Raw genomic sequence first — 15199 nt, 5'->3', positions numbered from 1 at the left:
GTAATTGGTTGTAGCTTGTTTATTTACAGTGTTTTTGGAGAACACATCTATCAGGTAATTCAATTCAATTTCATGACAATTCTTCTTTCATAGTTTCAGACTGAAAACAGAATCGGAGGGATCGTCTTGGAAAGTAGCAACAGTTGTAAATTCTCGTTTGGAAGCAAAGGGCACGGAGCAATGTTTTGTCTAATAATCAGTGCAGCTGAGGATTTGTTGGACCACAGTGAGCAATATTAAACAACTACGGTGGCCATAACCACCATCACACCCGTTCAAAACCTGAGATTAGTTTACACGGTAAAGGTATGTAACGTTGCAAACGAACAAGAGAGACTCTAGACGTGTTTGCAGGAATTGTATGCCAATTTTTGTCGTAAATCATCCCAAATATAATTTAATTGTCGAGAAATCAATGAAAATAAATTCTGTAATCATATTAAATAAAGTGTGACTTTATTATTGGCTACTTTATTCTACAAAATGTATTAAATGAAGTGTGACAAGTGATACTTTACATCAGCGAGTGTATATATGGTTGAAAAGGTAAACTACATTGAATGTTGCGTAATGTTATTACAAATTACCATTTTAGTGTTTAGATGCTTCAGTTGTTGGATAATTGTCAAGAAGAATTTTAAGGACTACCCTGCAAATAAAATATGATTATCTCAAATTCACATGCTAGATTAGCTGCTCAATGTTAAATGTCTTTGGTGGTAAATATTTAGAAGCTAAATTAAGATGTCAGATCATTGGAACAGAGTTAAAAACCAGGACAAAGTGGCTTATATTATATAACTCCCCTTTTTTGGAATTGTGCTTCCTCCGATCATTTTAGTTTTGTTTTTAGAACTGAGCGGATTGCTGAGGTGACAAATGGTCAGCGCAAACACTGGACAACGCCACATGTTGTCAAACATTGCAACGTATTTTGTTCATTTTCAACCTGCAATTTTTTTAATCCAAAAAAAAAACACTTACCAAAGCCACAACTTATTAGTCACAATTGTAACCCTCTGACAAAATAAGGGTTAAAAACAAAAGTCAAAATAATAAATTCAATCATCATCATATTCATTTCAATTAAAGTTGTGTCACAGAGATCTAATTGAACATATTGTCCTCCAGGCATCTATTCAGCTAAATGTGGCAGCCCTTCTACTTGAAAGGTTCTGTCAAATTTTTTCGACCCTTCAAAAAAACTAACAAACACCGAAAAAGGTGACTTGTTGTGACATATATTCCCCACTAATCGTCGCATTACTGTCTGGGTAGTTGTAATCGTTCAAAAGTAACTTTTGCTCAGTGAAACTGGTTATCTAGTCTCCTTTATTATTCGCTTAACGATGCCGGAACAAGTTAAGCTAAACAAATTAAACAAGATCAAACTAAAACAATAAAAACATTGTTGATAAAATAATAATAAAAAAAGAATTTTGCACATAACACCTTAGAGAAGTCTCAAGCAGCCTGCTGCCCTCAACATCATACAGGAAGGCAGATTCAAAATAATAACGACGGCTGTACTCCTGAATCCTCTTTAATATTATTGATCTTTAATAATCTACAACTCTCCAGCTTTCCTCAACAATAATTTTGTACTTATTTTCTGATTAAAGGTCTCTTCTCTAGGACAGTTGTGTACCAGATAACCACATAAAGAGCCTGTTCCCAAAATAGCTCACCAGTAATTGGGATTGCACCCCGAACTGGTTGCCTGCCAATTGCAGTAACACACAGTAATCATAACTCATAATAATCATATATGATTAAAGGTGATTTAAACACATTTGTTATTTCAAAAGTGCGTATCAAACTCGTTGTCTTTGTGCTAATTAGCAGCCAAGTAGCAGCTCTCTGATTCAAAAAGGTTGGCGATCTCTTGCCCTAGAAGGTATATTTCAAAATTCTAAAAATCACCCGAAAAAGTTCAGTGTGATTAGTGCTAGTTTGTAACGTCAAACACATTCCTTATCTATGGATGATGTCCTGTAAACCAAAAGTCTGACAAGTAGTCAGACCACATGCTATATTCCAGCTCCTATGATTTAACATTTTGAACATGAGTGTGCTCTACATTGCTTGAGGCGAAGAGAATCCACCCTTGGCCTAGCACATCTACGGCCTGACATGGCACGTCTTAATTTGTCCAAGCCACGGCAGGTTGCAACTTGTAATGAGGCCGAGCGAGCCGTCTCAGTGCTGCTAAAGGGTGGCGAGCACTCGAAGGAAGGAAATAACAAGAATCAAGAAGGACTGTCCCACACCGAATACTAAAGCCTCCAACGAAATCATCCTCTTCCCCGCTGCCTTGTAAACTCCTGCGATAGCCGCACCTGAGTCAACACATACAATATGGGTGATGAATATTGCAAGATCTCAAGAAATGACTGCTTTTCCATCCAAAGAAAGAAATACATTTTATGTGTAAAAAAAAATCAGGCTCTGAGTACTGTATTCTTAAAAGACAAAGTACAAATTTGACATTGAATTAGCCTTCCTTGCCAGCACGTGGCCGTTTGACACATTAGTGAATCGGCATGTGTGTCAGAAAGACAAGGAGGCATTTGTACAGAATTATTTCTCATTGTGTTCATTGAGATATTATGCATAATATGTACTTACGATATCAGTAGCCAGGAATACTTAAGAGTGAATATTTATGCTGGTATCTGCAAAGTATGCTATTCCATATGAAAGTATTTATTGCACATCTTTGCAAAACACGTTTTGATCATGTCACTATTGCAATGACGCAATGTTTACGATATATTGGGCAGCCCGGTCTTGAACGGAAGAAATTTAGGTGATCAGAAGCATACAACAGAAAATCTTAAAATCATGAAGCTGAATTATTCATTTGGTGCAGAGACTGTGGACCCAGTCAGACCAGTCCAACATTTTGTGGGCATTTCAGAAAATGTATCATCCAACCCCAACGGGGCCCTTTCTCACAAAAGAGACTAGGTGAATTGACTTCTTCCAAAAACCCGTTCCTGGTAATTTTTTAGGCTCAAAACAAGACATTGAGTCACATTAGTGCATAAAACACACTTATTAAAATGTAAAAATCGTGACAGTGACAAAAAGGCAGAGTACTTACTTGTGAGGACCCCTCCACCCATGGGCCCAATGATGCCCATTAAGAGGATGGCAATGGGCATCAATCGGGCCATTTTGTGCTGCCGAAGAGCAACAAACGAAAGCAGAGAGGCAGGCAGGTGGAAGATCAGAGAGGAAACTGCTGCCCAGAGAAAAACTCCATACCACATTTCTAGAAAAATCAAAAAAAAAAACAATCACAATCATACAGAAGCACAGAAAAAGAAACAAGTGCAATATCACAATAAATATGATTTGTTTGAACAATCTACATTTGACTCTAAAACGGGACGTTTGACTGCCACGTTTGGCAAAACAAAGCTCACAGGAAAAATAATTCAGTCCTCCGTTTCAGAGTGAATTTTATACAAAATATTTATTTTTGGAACTCGCTTCAGAAAATGATACCCACGTCCAAATTGGTTACTGCCTCACAAGTTTTGGATTACCAATAAACTAGAGAAGTTAGGTGCCTCGGATTGTTTTCCCTTCAATTAGAACTTTTTAAAGATTGAGAGAAATGTTTTTTTTTTTTTTTTTAAATTGTATAAGGCATTTCAATAGAAAAGCTTTGGGTGATTCATGATGGGAATTACTTATAAATTGCCAGATTGTGGTGAGCATGCAAGCACCTCATATGGTAAAAAGAAGTCCGGATGAGTGTGTGGATGAGTTTGTAAATGTTCTGTTTCTAAAATGAACGAAGAAATCCTCCAGTGAATACGATATCTTCGTTGCGAAGACAAAACAAGATTGGGGTAACAAATTACAGTTGTATTTTGTTTTCCGACTTGTGTTGAATAAATACATAAAACAAACAATGGAGGTTGAGATAAAAACTAATTTTCTGTTTTTCAATTAGGAATTTTTCAACGAAAACCGAGCTCTAGCTCGGTCCTTTGTTTCCGTTCAATGAAGACAGCAACAGACTTTCCATCTGTGACTATCTGAAACATTTGTGTGTAAAGATCTAAAACAGCATGTGTCGTTGGTTGCAAAAAAAAAAATGAAGCACATTCAACATTTTAAAAGCAGAACTGAATAGTCACGTTCAATGCAAAACGACAAAAAAAAACAAAAACGTGAAAACTGCACATATAGGACCCCGACCCTTCAGCCGAGCGTGGCCGATTTCAACGCATCATTTTTATAAGAGTGGAGCAGGTGCACCCACTGAAGGTGCACTTGAGAAAATAATAAGTCAACTGAACACTTGAAAATTTAAATCTATTATATAACGACATGCAAACAACTTTATGAAAAGATCTAGGAACGCATCGTGTTTCCATATGCTGGAGACTTATCAAAGAAAACTGATCAGGTACGAAGAGACTGCATGCAATGTTGCTCATTTTCTCTTCTCTTGTAAATAAGCCATGGAGTATTAACTTTGTGACATTTTCATAAGTTCAAGTGGCACCAGCAGAGATGTCCGCATACATTTTGGTGCCGGTTGATCGATGTTTTGGGAAATGATTAGCTTTGTATGTACAATGACTTTTGAATGGACAAACTTCCTCGACTCCCACCCAATCAATGAAAGAAGGCGTGGCCAGATTGGTGACTAGAAAAGGGAAGTTAGGTCATTTCCTAATTTCTCCAAATTGCTAAAATTGAAAATGCAAGCTAATACCAGTTTACTCACTGAAAAAAACAACTAACAAACAGCGTTTGGTCGAAGACCAGACATGCGTGAAAATAAACAATTTCAATGAAAAATGAGAATTTTCCTTCTGGCTACTTCAATGCTCCGTTCCAACAATGCGAACCTACCTGAGAAATCGGCAATAGATGTATCGTTGTATCGATGAGTGCTGTTTTTTCTTGGCACTAAATTCATACCAAGTATTTGCTGGAAAATGTCGTTTTCGCCATATTGGTCCATACTTGTGGACAACCTTCGACGGTACGAAGACTGAAATGCTAAAAAGCTGCGCGGCAACACAACACAACAGTAGATTGTGTTGCTGTTTGTTCCACTTCTTCTTCGTCGTCAACGTCTTCTTCGCGTTCATTGGTGCTTGTCATACATCTTTTGGCGCAAATGACCGCCATCATCTGTTGGGAATGTGCATCTGAATTTTACACGAGTGGCAGAATGATGGCTTTTACAACGCGTGCTCACTTAATTCATAATTGTGAATATAATTACATACATACATCTAAAAATCATTTGTACTTCTTTGATGATGACGTGGAGGATTCTCTTGTATTTTTCGACTTAAGTCAGTCAAAGAAAACTGAGTTAAATCGAGCAGCGATCGCGTAAAGAACGCTTGCATATACACAGACCGGAAATGGGGGCAAGAAGTCTGTGGCATATTGCCTATTGGCTTTCTAGTCAACTTTAATTTAATTCCACTTAAAACATGAAACATAATCCTCTCTCCTCTTTCCACCTCGTCCCGAATCGCTCCTCTGTTAGATATGCATTAATAAAAAGATATGTCCGTGGCCCCTAAATGTTGGATCACATTAACTTTCGTAAACACAACGTTGCATGTGTGACGTCGTCTCTTTTCTGTGCATGCGGGTCATTTCGGGAGGGGGATTTTGTGGGTATTAAAGTGTGAATTACGAAAATGCGCCATATGTGTATTAATAAACATATCGTGTGATTAATTACATTATTGCAACAGTCTTCGTTTTCTACATCATTTTATTTTTTTGCTGAATGAATTTTAGATTTGAACAATGGACAGATGCGGATCAAGTCACTCATGGCGATTGCGGTAGAACGTTATAAATTATGCAATTTTAACAAAATCACAATTCACTCTCATTCTGAGTTTCTTTTGAAAATTGATTGAAATGTAATAAAAAAAATTGATAATATTATTTTCACCTTTTTTAAGATCCCCATTCCGACGAAAACACTCGGTTTATATTTTGATTTTAAGAGACATCACCTAACGTAGAAGCAAAATACCCAAATAGCGTCAACAGATGAAAACGACTTGCCTTCTGGAGTCAGAGTCCTGACCTGAACGGACTGATGCATGACCTCAAGATGGTGATTGACACCAGACCTTTCCAATAATATTGCTGAAATGAAACCGTTAAGTATTTAATCCATTCCAACTGTAGTGAAGGTTGGATCTGAAACTACGCAAAACGTTTGGTTGTGATTATTGGGGGTTGACCACTTAATTACGAAAAAACGTCAAACTTTTCTCACTCAGTGTTGTAATGCTTACATGTTTTCAATAAAAATATACTTGTGTGGAATTATTTTTTGTTGTGATTTACATGATCAAAACGTGTTTTTACCAACAATTTCTTGCAAATGTATATTTAAATTTGTACACAGTGGGTAATTTGGATACACGGAATTTAATTACTTCATCCCATGCTGAATTTGTAAGCCAGCTCACATACAAAGAAATGAAGTCGCCAATTTCTATGGTTAATTATTTTAATAGATGGAACATACATCCAAAATGCATAAAAATACACACACGCACACAATATGAACATTATTCAGTGAATTCAATTTCTGATTCCCCCAAGCAAAATATACTATTAGAAATTAGGGCGAAACCCTTGTTGGCAAGCACATCAATAAGACATTTTTTGAAGTTGGTCACCCGGTTTTTATACACAGCTCAGGTGGAATTTTGGCCCATTTGTTACAAAAGCTCAAACCTTCCAAGTTCCTTGTCTGCCACACGGACACTCAAAACAGTTTTTGTATTCGGTTAATTCCTTGGGCCACCAGTAGAACAAATTCCCCTTCTACTCGTTGCAGAAAAAAACACCAATATGTTTCGACCTTCATGCCTAGTCCTTGTGACGCTTTTAGCTTTTCACTGGCAAATTTCTGGCAGGGGGGATCCTGCAAGATTTCAGTCCATTGTGTTACCAGCTATTTTCTTCACGACTGTAGTTCAAATTGCCTTCATATCATCATCAAACTCTTGTTGTGTACTTTGAGACTTTGTCTCCACTATCACCACGATCAACAACTAATCCCCCCAAAAATGGAGACATTGTAAGTAAGCAACCAAACAAATTCAGCACTGGTTCTTCCCCCTACTGGGCACGTCTAACTGCAGCTTGAGTTGGGACAACAATGAAACTGACATGGCGTAGGATGATGTCATTTGGATAATCAAATACCTGGTGGAAGTTTTGAGAGTTTAAAGTAGAGCAACTCAACACAGGTCGCCGTTTTGTCTTCACATTGGATACATATTAAAGCTAACCCGTACTCCCATAGTGATCCTAGGAAATGGAATTTCTCCGTTTGGGACGATGCGCGTGTCGTCTCGCATGTTGTGCATTTTAATTTACTTACCACATTTCATGCAGGTATTTGTATTTACACCAAGCGAAAATTGTAACTGGTAGAGCAGAGTATCAGTGTGTGACGCTTAATGAAACATTCTTTGCTACATTTTCGACTGCGTACAGGACTTAAGCTCAATCCCATACAAGGCGTGACATATTTACATTTTAGAAAATATTTTATTCGTACAATCATCTTTTCAACCATAGCAACATCCATCCATCCATTATCCAAGCCGCTTTCCTAAATAAATGTGTATGAGAAGATGTCAGTTGCAGATTAAAACAACAGTACACCATTGCCGTTTGTCTGAGCTGATGACAATGTCGCAGATCCCGTTGAAGAAAGTGCATGACCCTGTTTGGCCAGTGGCCTCTGCTAATTTATCAGAAGAATTGTCTCAACGGTTGCTTATGCTGGCCAGAAAGGGAGAATACACAATCCTCATGGCGGTCCATTTACTGCTGGATCCGAGGACATGGCACACTGGTCCAGTCTGGGTAGAGAAGAAAAAATAATTTAAAGGCAAGACTCAGGGTCCAGGTCAACATGTTCAGTGATTATCATACAGGAATACGTAGCAAATGCGCCAATATTATGAAACCTTTAAAGACAACCTAATGTTGCCAGACTGGTCCCTCAGGCATATATGGGTGCAAAAACAAATCGGGAAATGAAGTGAAGAGGAAAGGAGTATCATACTAGGGCTGGGCGATTAACCGAAAATTTACCGTTACCGAAATTTATTAGAATGACCGACATCATTTTGCCCATGTCGGTAAATTCGGTGTCTAAAAAAAAAAAGAAAAAGGAAAGTCTTTTCTGTCTGCGGCAATGTTCATGCCTCTTTAAGTCTGCTCCAGCGCATGTAGTCACGTGACTCAGGCGCTGTAGAAGAATGTAAACAAGACGCGTTCGTAGCTGGCGATTCAAATTCAGAAGAGGCTGACACGGCTAAAGACGAAGTAACGTTAGTTGAAATTGGTCTTGTCGCGCTTGTCCCAAAAAGAAATTCGACATCTGTCGTTTGGAAATGTTTTGGGTTCCATAAAGACGATGTTTGCGCAAAAGAACATGAACTACAAAGTGCGTCGTAAGCACTTGAAACAGCGCGTCCAACCTTTTCTTTTTCACCACCCACAACACAACCATGCTGTTGACTTGGAGCTTGTGCTAAAAGTTCAAAGTGAGAAGCAAGGTTGGACAAGTGACAACAGCCCACTAACGGAGGCGAAACCATACGAGAGAACGTCTCAGTGGTGGACGCGATAGCCTAGCACATAGCTAAAGATAGAGCTCCTGAAGTTACAGTGGAGCGCACAGGATTTAAACGCCTCAGGAACGTAGCCGACAAGAGGTACGAAAATATTTGCCGCAAACACCACTTCCCGATATGGACAACATCGGGACGGGAGCGGAGACATGTCGAGCATTTTGCATCCACATCCGACTTGTGGTCGAGTCGCAACATGCATCCCTGTTTGAGCCTGAAATGTGCAGTACATAGACGACAAGTGGCGACTGCGCACCGGAGTACTCGAGACGGCACATTTTACTGATGAAGCACACGCGTTTGTTTGGCACTGGCATTCCATTGATTTTTTTTTTTTTCATTTTATTTAGCATTTTGTTTACAGGCGACTAGTGCCTTTGCACATGGCATTATTTATATTGTTTACAAGATACCTTTACACAAATCTAAGCATTTGCAAATGGCATTACACCATCTCGGCACAATCTATTTGCAGGAAAAGATTTTGTGAGAGGTACCCTTTTTTTCCTGTTCTTTGTGACATTGTTCAAGTCATGCAAAGCAAGCTATTTTGAATGTTTATTCAAATGATTTTTGTACTTCTATTTTTCATTGAAAGTAATGTGTACCAGTTGGTCAATAAAAAAAAGCAGTTAATATGCATTTTCTGCATTTATTTTGATTTTGGTCCTCAGGGGGAATTTATCGTGCATTTATCGTTATCGAGGTAAAATTGCCCAATTTATCGCGATATTGATTTTAGGTCATATCGCCCAGCCCTATATCATACCTCAAATTAATGATAGGACCTATCAAAAACTGAACTTTTGTATGCTCATTGGCTCACAATGTTGTAGTCGCTACGATATACCATAAACCAGAAAATACAGACTTTTTTTTTTCAAATGAAACATTTCAAACAAATCTGTACGATTACAATTTATGTCAAATACATTTAAGATTAAGATGTTGCACATAACGTGGAAAATAAATTAATTGACAAGAAATTAATTGAAAACTATTTTTAATAATCTGGTTATCGTTCAGGAACATTTTTTTAACTTAAAACTGCCCAAATCCTTTGATTTCAGTCTCGATATAGTAATTATTCAGATTTTTATAGTCCTTCATAAAAGCAGACTGATTGTTTTTTGTGATTCATCAAAATGTGACATTTGCAAACACCAGCTTTTACTTTGGAAAACAATGATCGAACCAATAAGTCAATCCGTTTCAAAAAGGTTGGTGAGTACATCAATCCCTCTCATGTAATATTGCTTAATCGTTTATTTATTTTTTTAAGAAACACTAATAGGGAAAATGTTTTTGAAGTATTTTAACGCAAAATTAAATTTTTTGATTAATTGATGGATAATCAAAAGAACAATCAATTCTAACAATATTACAAACCCTAAGTCCAATGAAGTTGTGTAAAATGTAAATAAAAAGATGTTGATTTGCAAATCTTATTCAGCCTGCAACATGTTCAATTTATTTATCTGATTTATTTAATTCCATATTTAATGCATGAAGAAAGCAATTAATTATAACAATTTTAAATAAACATTACAAGGTGTATTTATTTATTTAATTTTGGAACTTTCAGTCATCCATATTTTTGGAGCATTTCTCAACCTTTTGTTGGCTCCATCCCATCTTTTTTGCAATATGTTTGAAAATTAATTATCTTTTCTGTCACATAATCAATTGAAAATAGGTTGAAAAGGACTTGCATATCATTGTCGCCTGTTTCAATTTACATTTTATACGTCCCAACTTCATTGGAATTGAGGTTTGTACTATGCTGCAGTCATGTTTTGCTGGTGTCTGGGCCAAAATTAACAAATGTACTATATTTTTCCACAAATCTGTATTGGTCAGTCCATGTGTGTGTGTGTGTGTGTGTAATTTATTTTCTTTATTAATTTATATCTTAAAACGATGCAATGTTTACGATTGAACAAACGTGCCGTTTTTGGGGTCACCTGATGAAGTGAGGACCAAGAATTTGGAATGTCAGCTATTTGTACAGTGATTGTAAACAGAGAGGTAGAGGTTCAGAAGCGAAATGAAAACCCAACTTATCTTTACCATTACTGAGTAAAATCAGTTTATTGGCACAGGAGGGAATACATGGATTAAAGGGCAATCTGACTTACTTGGCATCATCTATGGTGGACATTTCTTCTCGAGGGCCATAAGGGAATTCCATTGCGTACTTGCACTTGTCATTGCTTACAAGAGGAGAAACAAAGTCATTAGAAAAGGCAAAATACGAAAGATGTTGCCATTCACACGAACACATCGCAATACAAATTTAGGATGCAGTCCAAGGATTTACACGGTATAATAACTAAATATCGGACAACAATTATACAATACTGAATGCAAATCAGAATGTAAAAATGTAGCAACTTGGCACAGCATTGATGATAAATGAAGACAAATCGACTTTCATGTCTAGTTGAAGACGAAAGAAGGCTTGTATTTCAATTCATTGAATTGCATCGTAAACCACAAGTTATCACAAAGAGGGAGGCGGCCTTAAGACTAAGTAGAACGCGTTGTGTGGAACATGACAAGTGTCATTTGTTTGTTTAACATCTAAATGTTCATTATTCAATCTAGAGATTAATTGGGCAGCTTTGTTGTCAGGTAAATCTAGACAATCGCATATGTCCATTAACAACTACAATGATGACGCTTTCGCAAGTTGACATGATCATTTTAATTTACAAACACTTGGCATGGGCACAAATGGCGTTCTAACGGCGAGCTTTTTATGATTGATTTGTACCACTTGTACTTTGGAACACCTGTCATGAGTTGACAAACGAGAATTTGGTGCACAAATGAATTTTCCCATAAGGTCAAAATAATACACAGACAAATTTAATACTGTACATTAAACCCCCACCTAAAACATCCCATTGCAAGTTTCATTTGCAAGATGCTTTTTGTGGCCATCAACAAGCTTAAAGCATAATTCTGTAAGGTAACCACGGTAAAACATTTATTAACAGCATATGAACTTAACAACACAGGTATTAGATTAGCTAATCTTATTTTAATATACGGACAACAAGAAAAGCACAACAAAATAGTCCATATCTTCATTCTCGGCTGCTCTTTGTCAAACTGAATCAACAGGTGGGACTCAAATTACCGCTTTTTTCGGACTTTATTTTCATAGTATGGCTGGTCATGTGATGTATACTCAGGTGCGACTTGTGTATACTTAAATTGTTGCAGAGTTGCAGTTCTCACGTGCAGTCCAATTTTTTTATGGGTCTCGGTCTTGTCTCGGAATCCAAAGCATTTTTATTCAGTCTTGGCTGGTCTCAGACATGTTGGACTTAAGATTTTTGATCAAGACCAATCAAGTCCAGGCCAGTACAACTGTGATCAGTGAGAAACGCAGAATGCAGGAGTTTCGCTGCCTTTCCGGTGTCACCTGAGGTGCCACGATATTACCGGTACTATTGCTACAAAAGCATTTTTTTGGGGAAAACTAATGAAAACCAAGATACTGGTCATTCTTGGTCTAATCTCAATAATGTCTTGGTCTCAGTTGGTCTGGTCTTGACGACGACACTAGGATGGCGGATAGTAAAAAAATATGATAAAATAATAAATGCATGACAGCAGTCAGACAAGTTCTAACCTAAAACAAATTCTGGTTCAGTGTTAAACTGCTCTTCACATTACATAAAGTTCAAATGTCATACACAATTTATTTCTTTATTTATTTTACAAGATTTAAAGAGCTTTTCAAGAAGTCTTCAACAACTAAGAACATTCCCACTTTTGCAGATTCCTATGATCTGAATAGATGAGAATCTACACGGAGAGCTGCCTATTTATAGAAATTGAGAACGATTGGTTTAGCTAGTATTTCGCCATTGACAAACAGTAACAATGTGCCGGGGCTAAGCAGCTAATTGCCAATGACATCACCATGATATGTTTAGTCACAGTTTAAAATTGTCATCATGCCATGTACGTAAAACATGTTGGGACTCCAAGAGGCGTTTTAATGACCAAGTGTGAAGTAAACTTAATCATCTGTATTTTTGAGTAATATATCTATTTTAAGAATACTCATGTCAGTTTTTGTAACGCAAACATCCTAGATTTATAGTCAGAGCCATAGCAACACCCTAAAAACGAAAATGCTTTTGTTCGACGAGTCGCCAGTCCCCATTGTATTGCATTGTTAATTGTCCGGTGAGCTGCTCAAATGCCATTGTTGTTGCATTATCCAGCAAAATGCTAGGCGCTGTGTGGCGATGTATTGTTCGCCTTCTGGGAAGCATCTGTTTGAGTGGCCAAAACAAAAAATTGGGAACGTAAGAGGACACTTTTGTTGTGGCAATGGGAGGGAATTTCAAGCCAGAGTCATGCACTTTGAAGATCTGTTTTCTCAACCGTTTTGCTTATGATAAAGGGTTTACAAAAAGCTTGGTGTGATTACCATCCATTTTGAAAAAACGTGTGGTGTGTTGCGTGTATTGTGACAGCTTGTGTGTGACTGACGGCTGTGATGTGTGTATGCAGAGTCCGCATGTGCTGAATGACGACTGTGTGTGTGAACAAGGAGCCGAGGAGAACTAGCGGGAGGGTGTTAAGAGTAATACCTTACAAATGGCAACGCAGGAAACCAACCCACGTGTGGTCTCAGTACTAGCTGAATAAATGGACCAAGTATATAATCTCACCGTGTGTCATTTATAGCACAGCAGAACATCAAATTTAAAACAATAACGCAAAGATAATAACCCCAGCCTTCAAATATATTTTACCATCCTTTCGGTCTCGAATCTAGTCTCCACTCCATGTCTCGTGTGAATCATCCTACCAGCGGCTGATTTGACAGCGGCACAATATTTTTGGTCTCCTGAGCATCTGGCTCGTCCATGTACGGTCCAATTACAACAACCTACACTTTCTATGTCAAGCTCTGCCATAGTTGTCTTGGAATGATGTCATACTTCCGGGTCTGTCGCTCGTCAGAATCTCACTTCTGGAAAACGATTATTTTGTCAAATATCCCAAATAAAAAAAATACTCTTTCATGCTTTATTATTTGTATTACTTGTGATTACTTTACTTGAGACATTGAGTTTGACATTTTCTGAATTTACTTCACACTAGGTCTGTAAGGGGAAATATTTTGCTTAAATTATAGTTAGTTGGGCTTGAAATATACATTTTGTGACACCAGTCCGTGGTTCCTGACCCACATTACTGTGGATAATTACTATTTCGTGATCCATATTTTAATGCTTGGCTCTTCTTTACAAATAAAGAACCACATATCCTCATATATCCAATCCTATGTCTTGGAACATTAAACCGCCAAGTTTTGTCCTGTTCACCAGTCCCTTTTGCACAAACCAGCACCGATCTTTGTGGTTCAAAAGGTGTTCTGAAGCGCCTCTCTTTTTCTTCCAAACAGGACCATTGTCATTATGACCACAGAATTCATAGAAAATATATATGACTATACATCAACTTTAAAATCAAACTCCTAAATGGAAAACACTTCTAATCACAGCACATGCAAAACGGAGACCATGACACAATGTGAACAATACCAAAATATGGACAAGAATGTTTGAGGTGGATGGCTGCAGGCTGAAATTTGATTGGTGGTACATACCGATATGATTTCAACACTCTGACGAAGACCACACCGACAGTGCCCAGCAAGGGAGAGAGGAAGGGAATCTTACGTTGCAAGTGACATTTGTTTCAGAGTAAGAATAATGAAAAAATAATGACTAAAATAGCGAGTAATGTGGAATTAAAGGGCACAGTGACAGAGGATGACCAACTTGGTAAGGGTCACTAGGGACATTGCTAAACCTTTTAGGGGAAGTATAATTTTCATAAAATACAATTAAAAACAACTGCGCTTGATAGTTTGTAGTCCAATACATCCATCTAAATCAGGCATGGGCAAACTACGGCCCGGGGGCCACCTGTGGCTCATTAAACATTATAATCCGGCCACCTGAACTTGAAAAAAATTGAATGAATAAACCGTGTTAATTTTTTATTTTCTAAAAACTGTGGGTTTTCCAAAGACATATATTGTTATAATGCTGTTGTTCACATTCATTTAAAATTAAATGTATTTTTTTCCTCAGATGAGGTGAGGTTACCAAAACACTCCATCCAACGGCTCCTTGTCCGGCCGCTCTGTCAAATTTTAGAACCCATTGTGGGCCGCCAATCAAAAAGTTTGCCCACTCCTGATCTAAACGCAACAAAAAAAAGTCATTGAACACCTGTTTTTTCAGTGACAAATAATATATTTCTGTGACCACAACCGCAATAACAGCAGTAACGATAGCAAAGACAACAGCTGAATGAGACTAATTACGAGTCACCAGACCAGATTCAGTATTTGGTTGGGCCACCTCAGTTCCAAACCAGAGCGTTACATCGTCACCACATATTTCCAGAGGAGTCGCCGACTTCTCATTAGAGGAATTCTGTCCCACGCTTCCTGCGGGTAACGCGCGGGTTTAGCCAGAGTATGTCAACTT

The 15199-nt window shown here is 37.8% G+C and overlaps 2 protein-coding genes across 5 annotated transcripts in view; both read right to left on the bottom strand.

The window, feature by feature from the left end:
• Position 1: 1 nt before the first annotated feature.
• tmem170a (transmembrane protein 170A) lies at positions 2 to 5159 on the bottom strand. Its single transcript, XM_088298861.1, has 3 exons — positions 4879 to 5159; positions 3107 to 3277; positions 2 to 2339 (listed from the first exon to the last, which is right to left on the bottom strand). Exons 1-3 carry the CDS (start codon positions 4988 to 4990, stop codon positions 2209 to 2211), a joined length of 414 nt encoding a protein of 137 aa, XP_088154987.1. The 5' UTR covers positions 4991 to 5159; the 3' UTR covers positions 2 to 2208.
• Positions 5160 to 7552: 2393 nt separating this feature from the next.
• Positions 7553 to 15199, bottom strand: part of ppp6r3 (protein phosphatase 6, regulatory subunit 3) — a 43806-nt gene continuing 36159 nt past the window's right edge. For 3 of the 4 annotated variants that reach the window (XM_088298294.1, XM_088298296.1, XM_088298297.1), the window contains 3 exons: positions 14308 to 14325; positions 10805 to 10879; positions 7553 to 7889 (listed from right to left, as the gene is read on the bottom strand). In XM_088298294.1, the coding sequence (XP_088154420.1) occupies positions 7838 to 7889; positions 10805 to 10879; positions 14308 to 14325 (145 nt within the window). In that variant the 3' untranslated portion in view covers positions 7553 to 7837. The remainder of the gene's footprint in view (positions 7890 to 10804; positions 10880 to 14307; positions 14326 to 15199) is intronic. The other variant, XM_088298295.1, reaches the window with a different exon arrangement.

Source organism: Idiotropiscis lumnitzeri, chromosome 6 (assembly GCF_059441095.1).
Source record: "Idiotropiscis lumnitzeri isolate Australia: NSW breed Sydney's pygmy pipehorse chromosome 6, RoL_Ilum_1.0, whole genome shotgun sequence".
In the NCBI taxonomy this organism is placed as follows: domain Eukaryota; kingdom Metazoa; phylum Chordata; class Actinopteri; order Syngnathiformes; family Syngnathidae; genus Idiotropiscis; species Idiotropiscis lumnitzeri.
The sequence above is the reverse complement of the archived record's forward strand: the minus strand, read 5'-3'. Positions and strand labels throughout refer to the sequence as shown.

Excerpts from the sequence above, each read along its gene's own strand:
- tmem170a (XM_088298861.1), bottom strand. The coding sequence starts at position 4,990 with ATGGACCAATATGGCGAAAACGACATTTTCCAGCAAATACTTGGTATG. Across the intron at positions 3,278-4,878 it reads ATCTATTGCCGATTTCTCAG|AAATGTGGTATGGAGTTTTT; the intron begins GTAGGTTCGCAT and ends TGATTTTTCTAG. Across the intron at positions 2,340-3,106 it reads GGGTGGAGGGGTCCTCACAA|GTGCGGCTATCGCAGGAGTT; the intron begins GTAAGTACTCTG and ends GTGTTGACTCAG.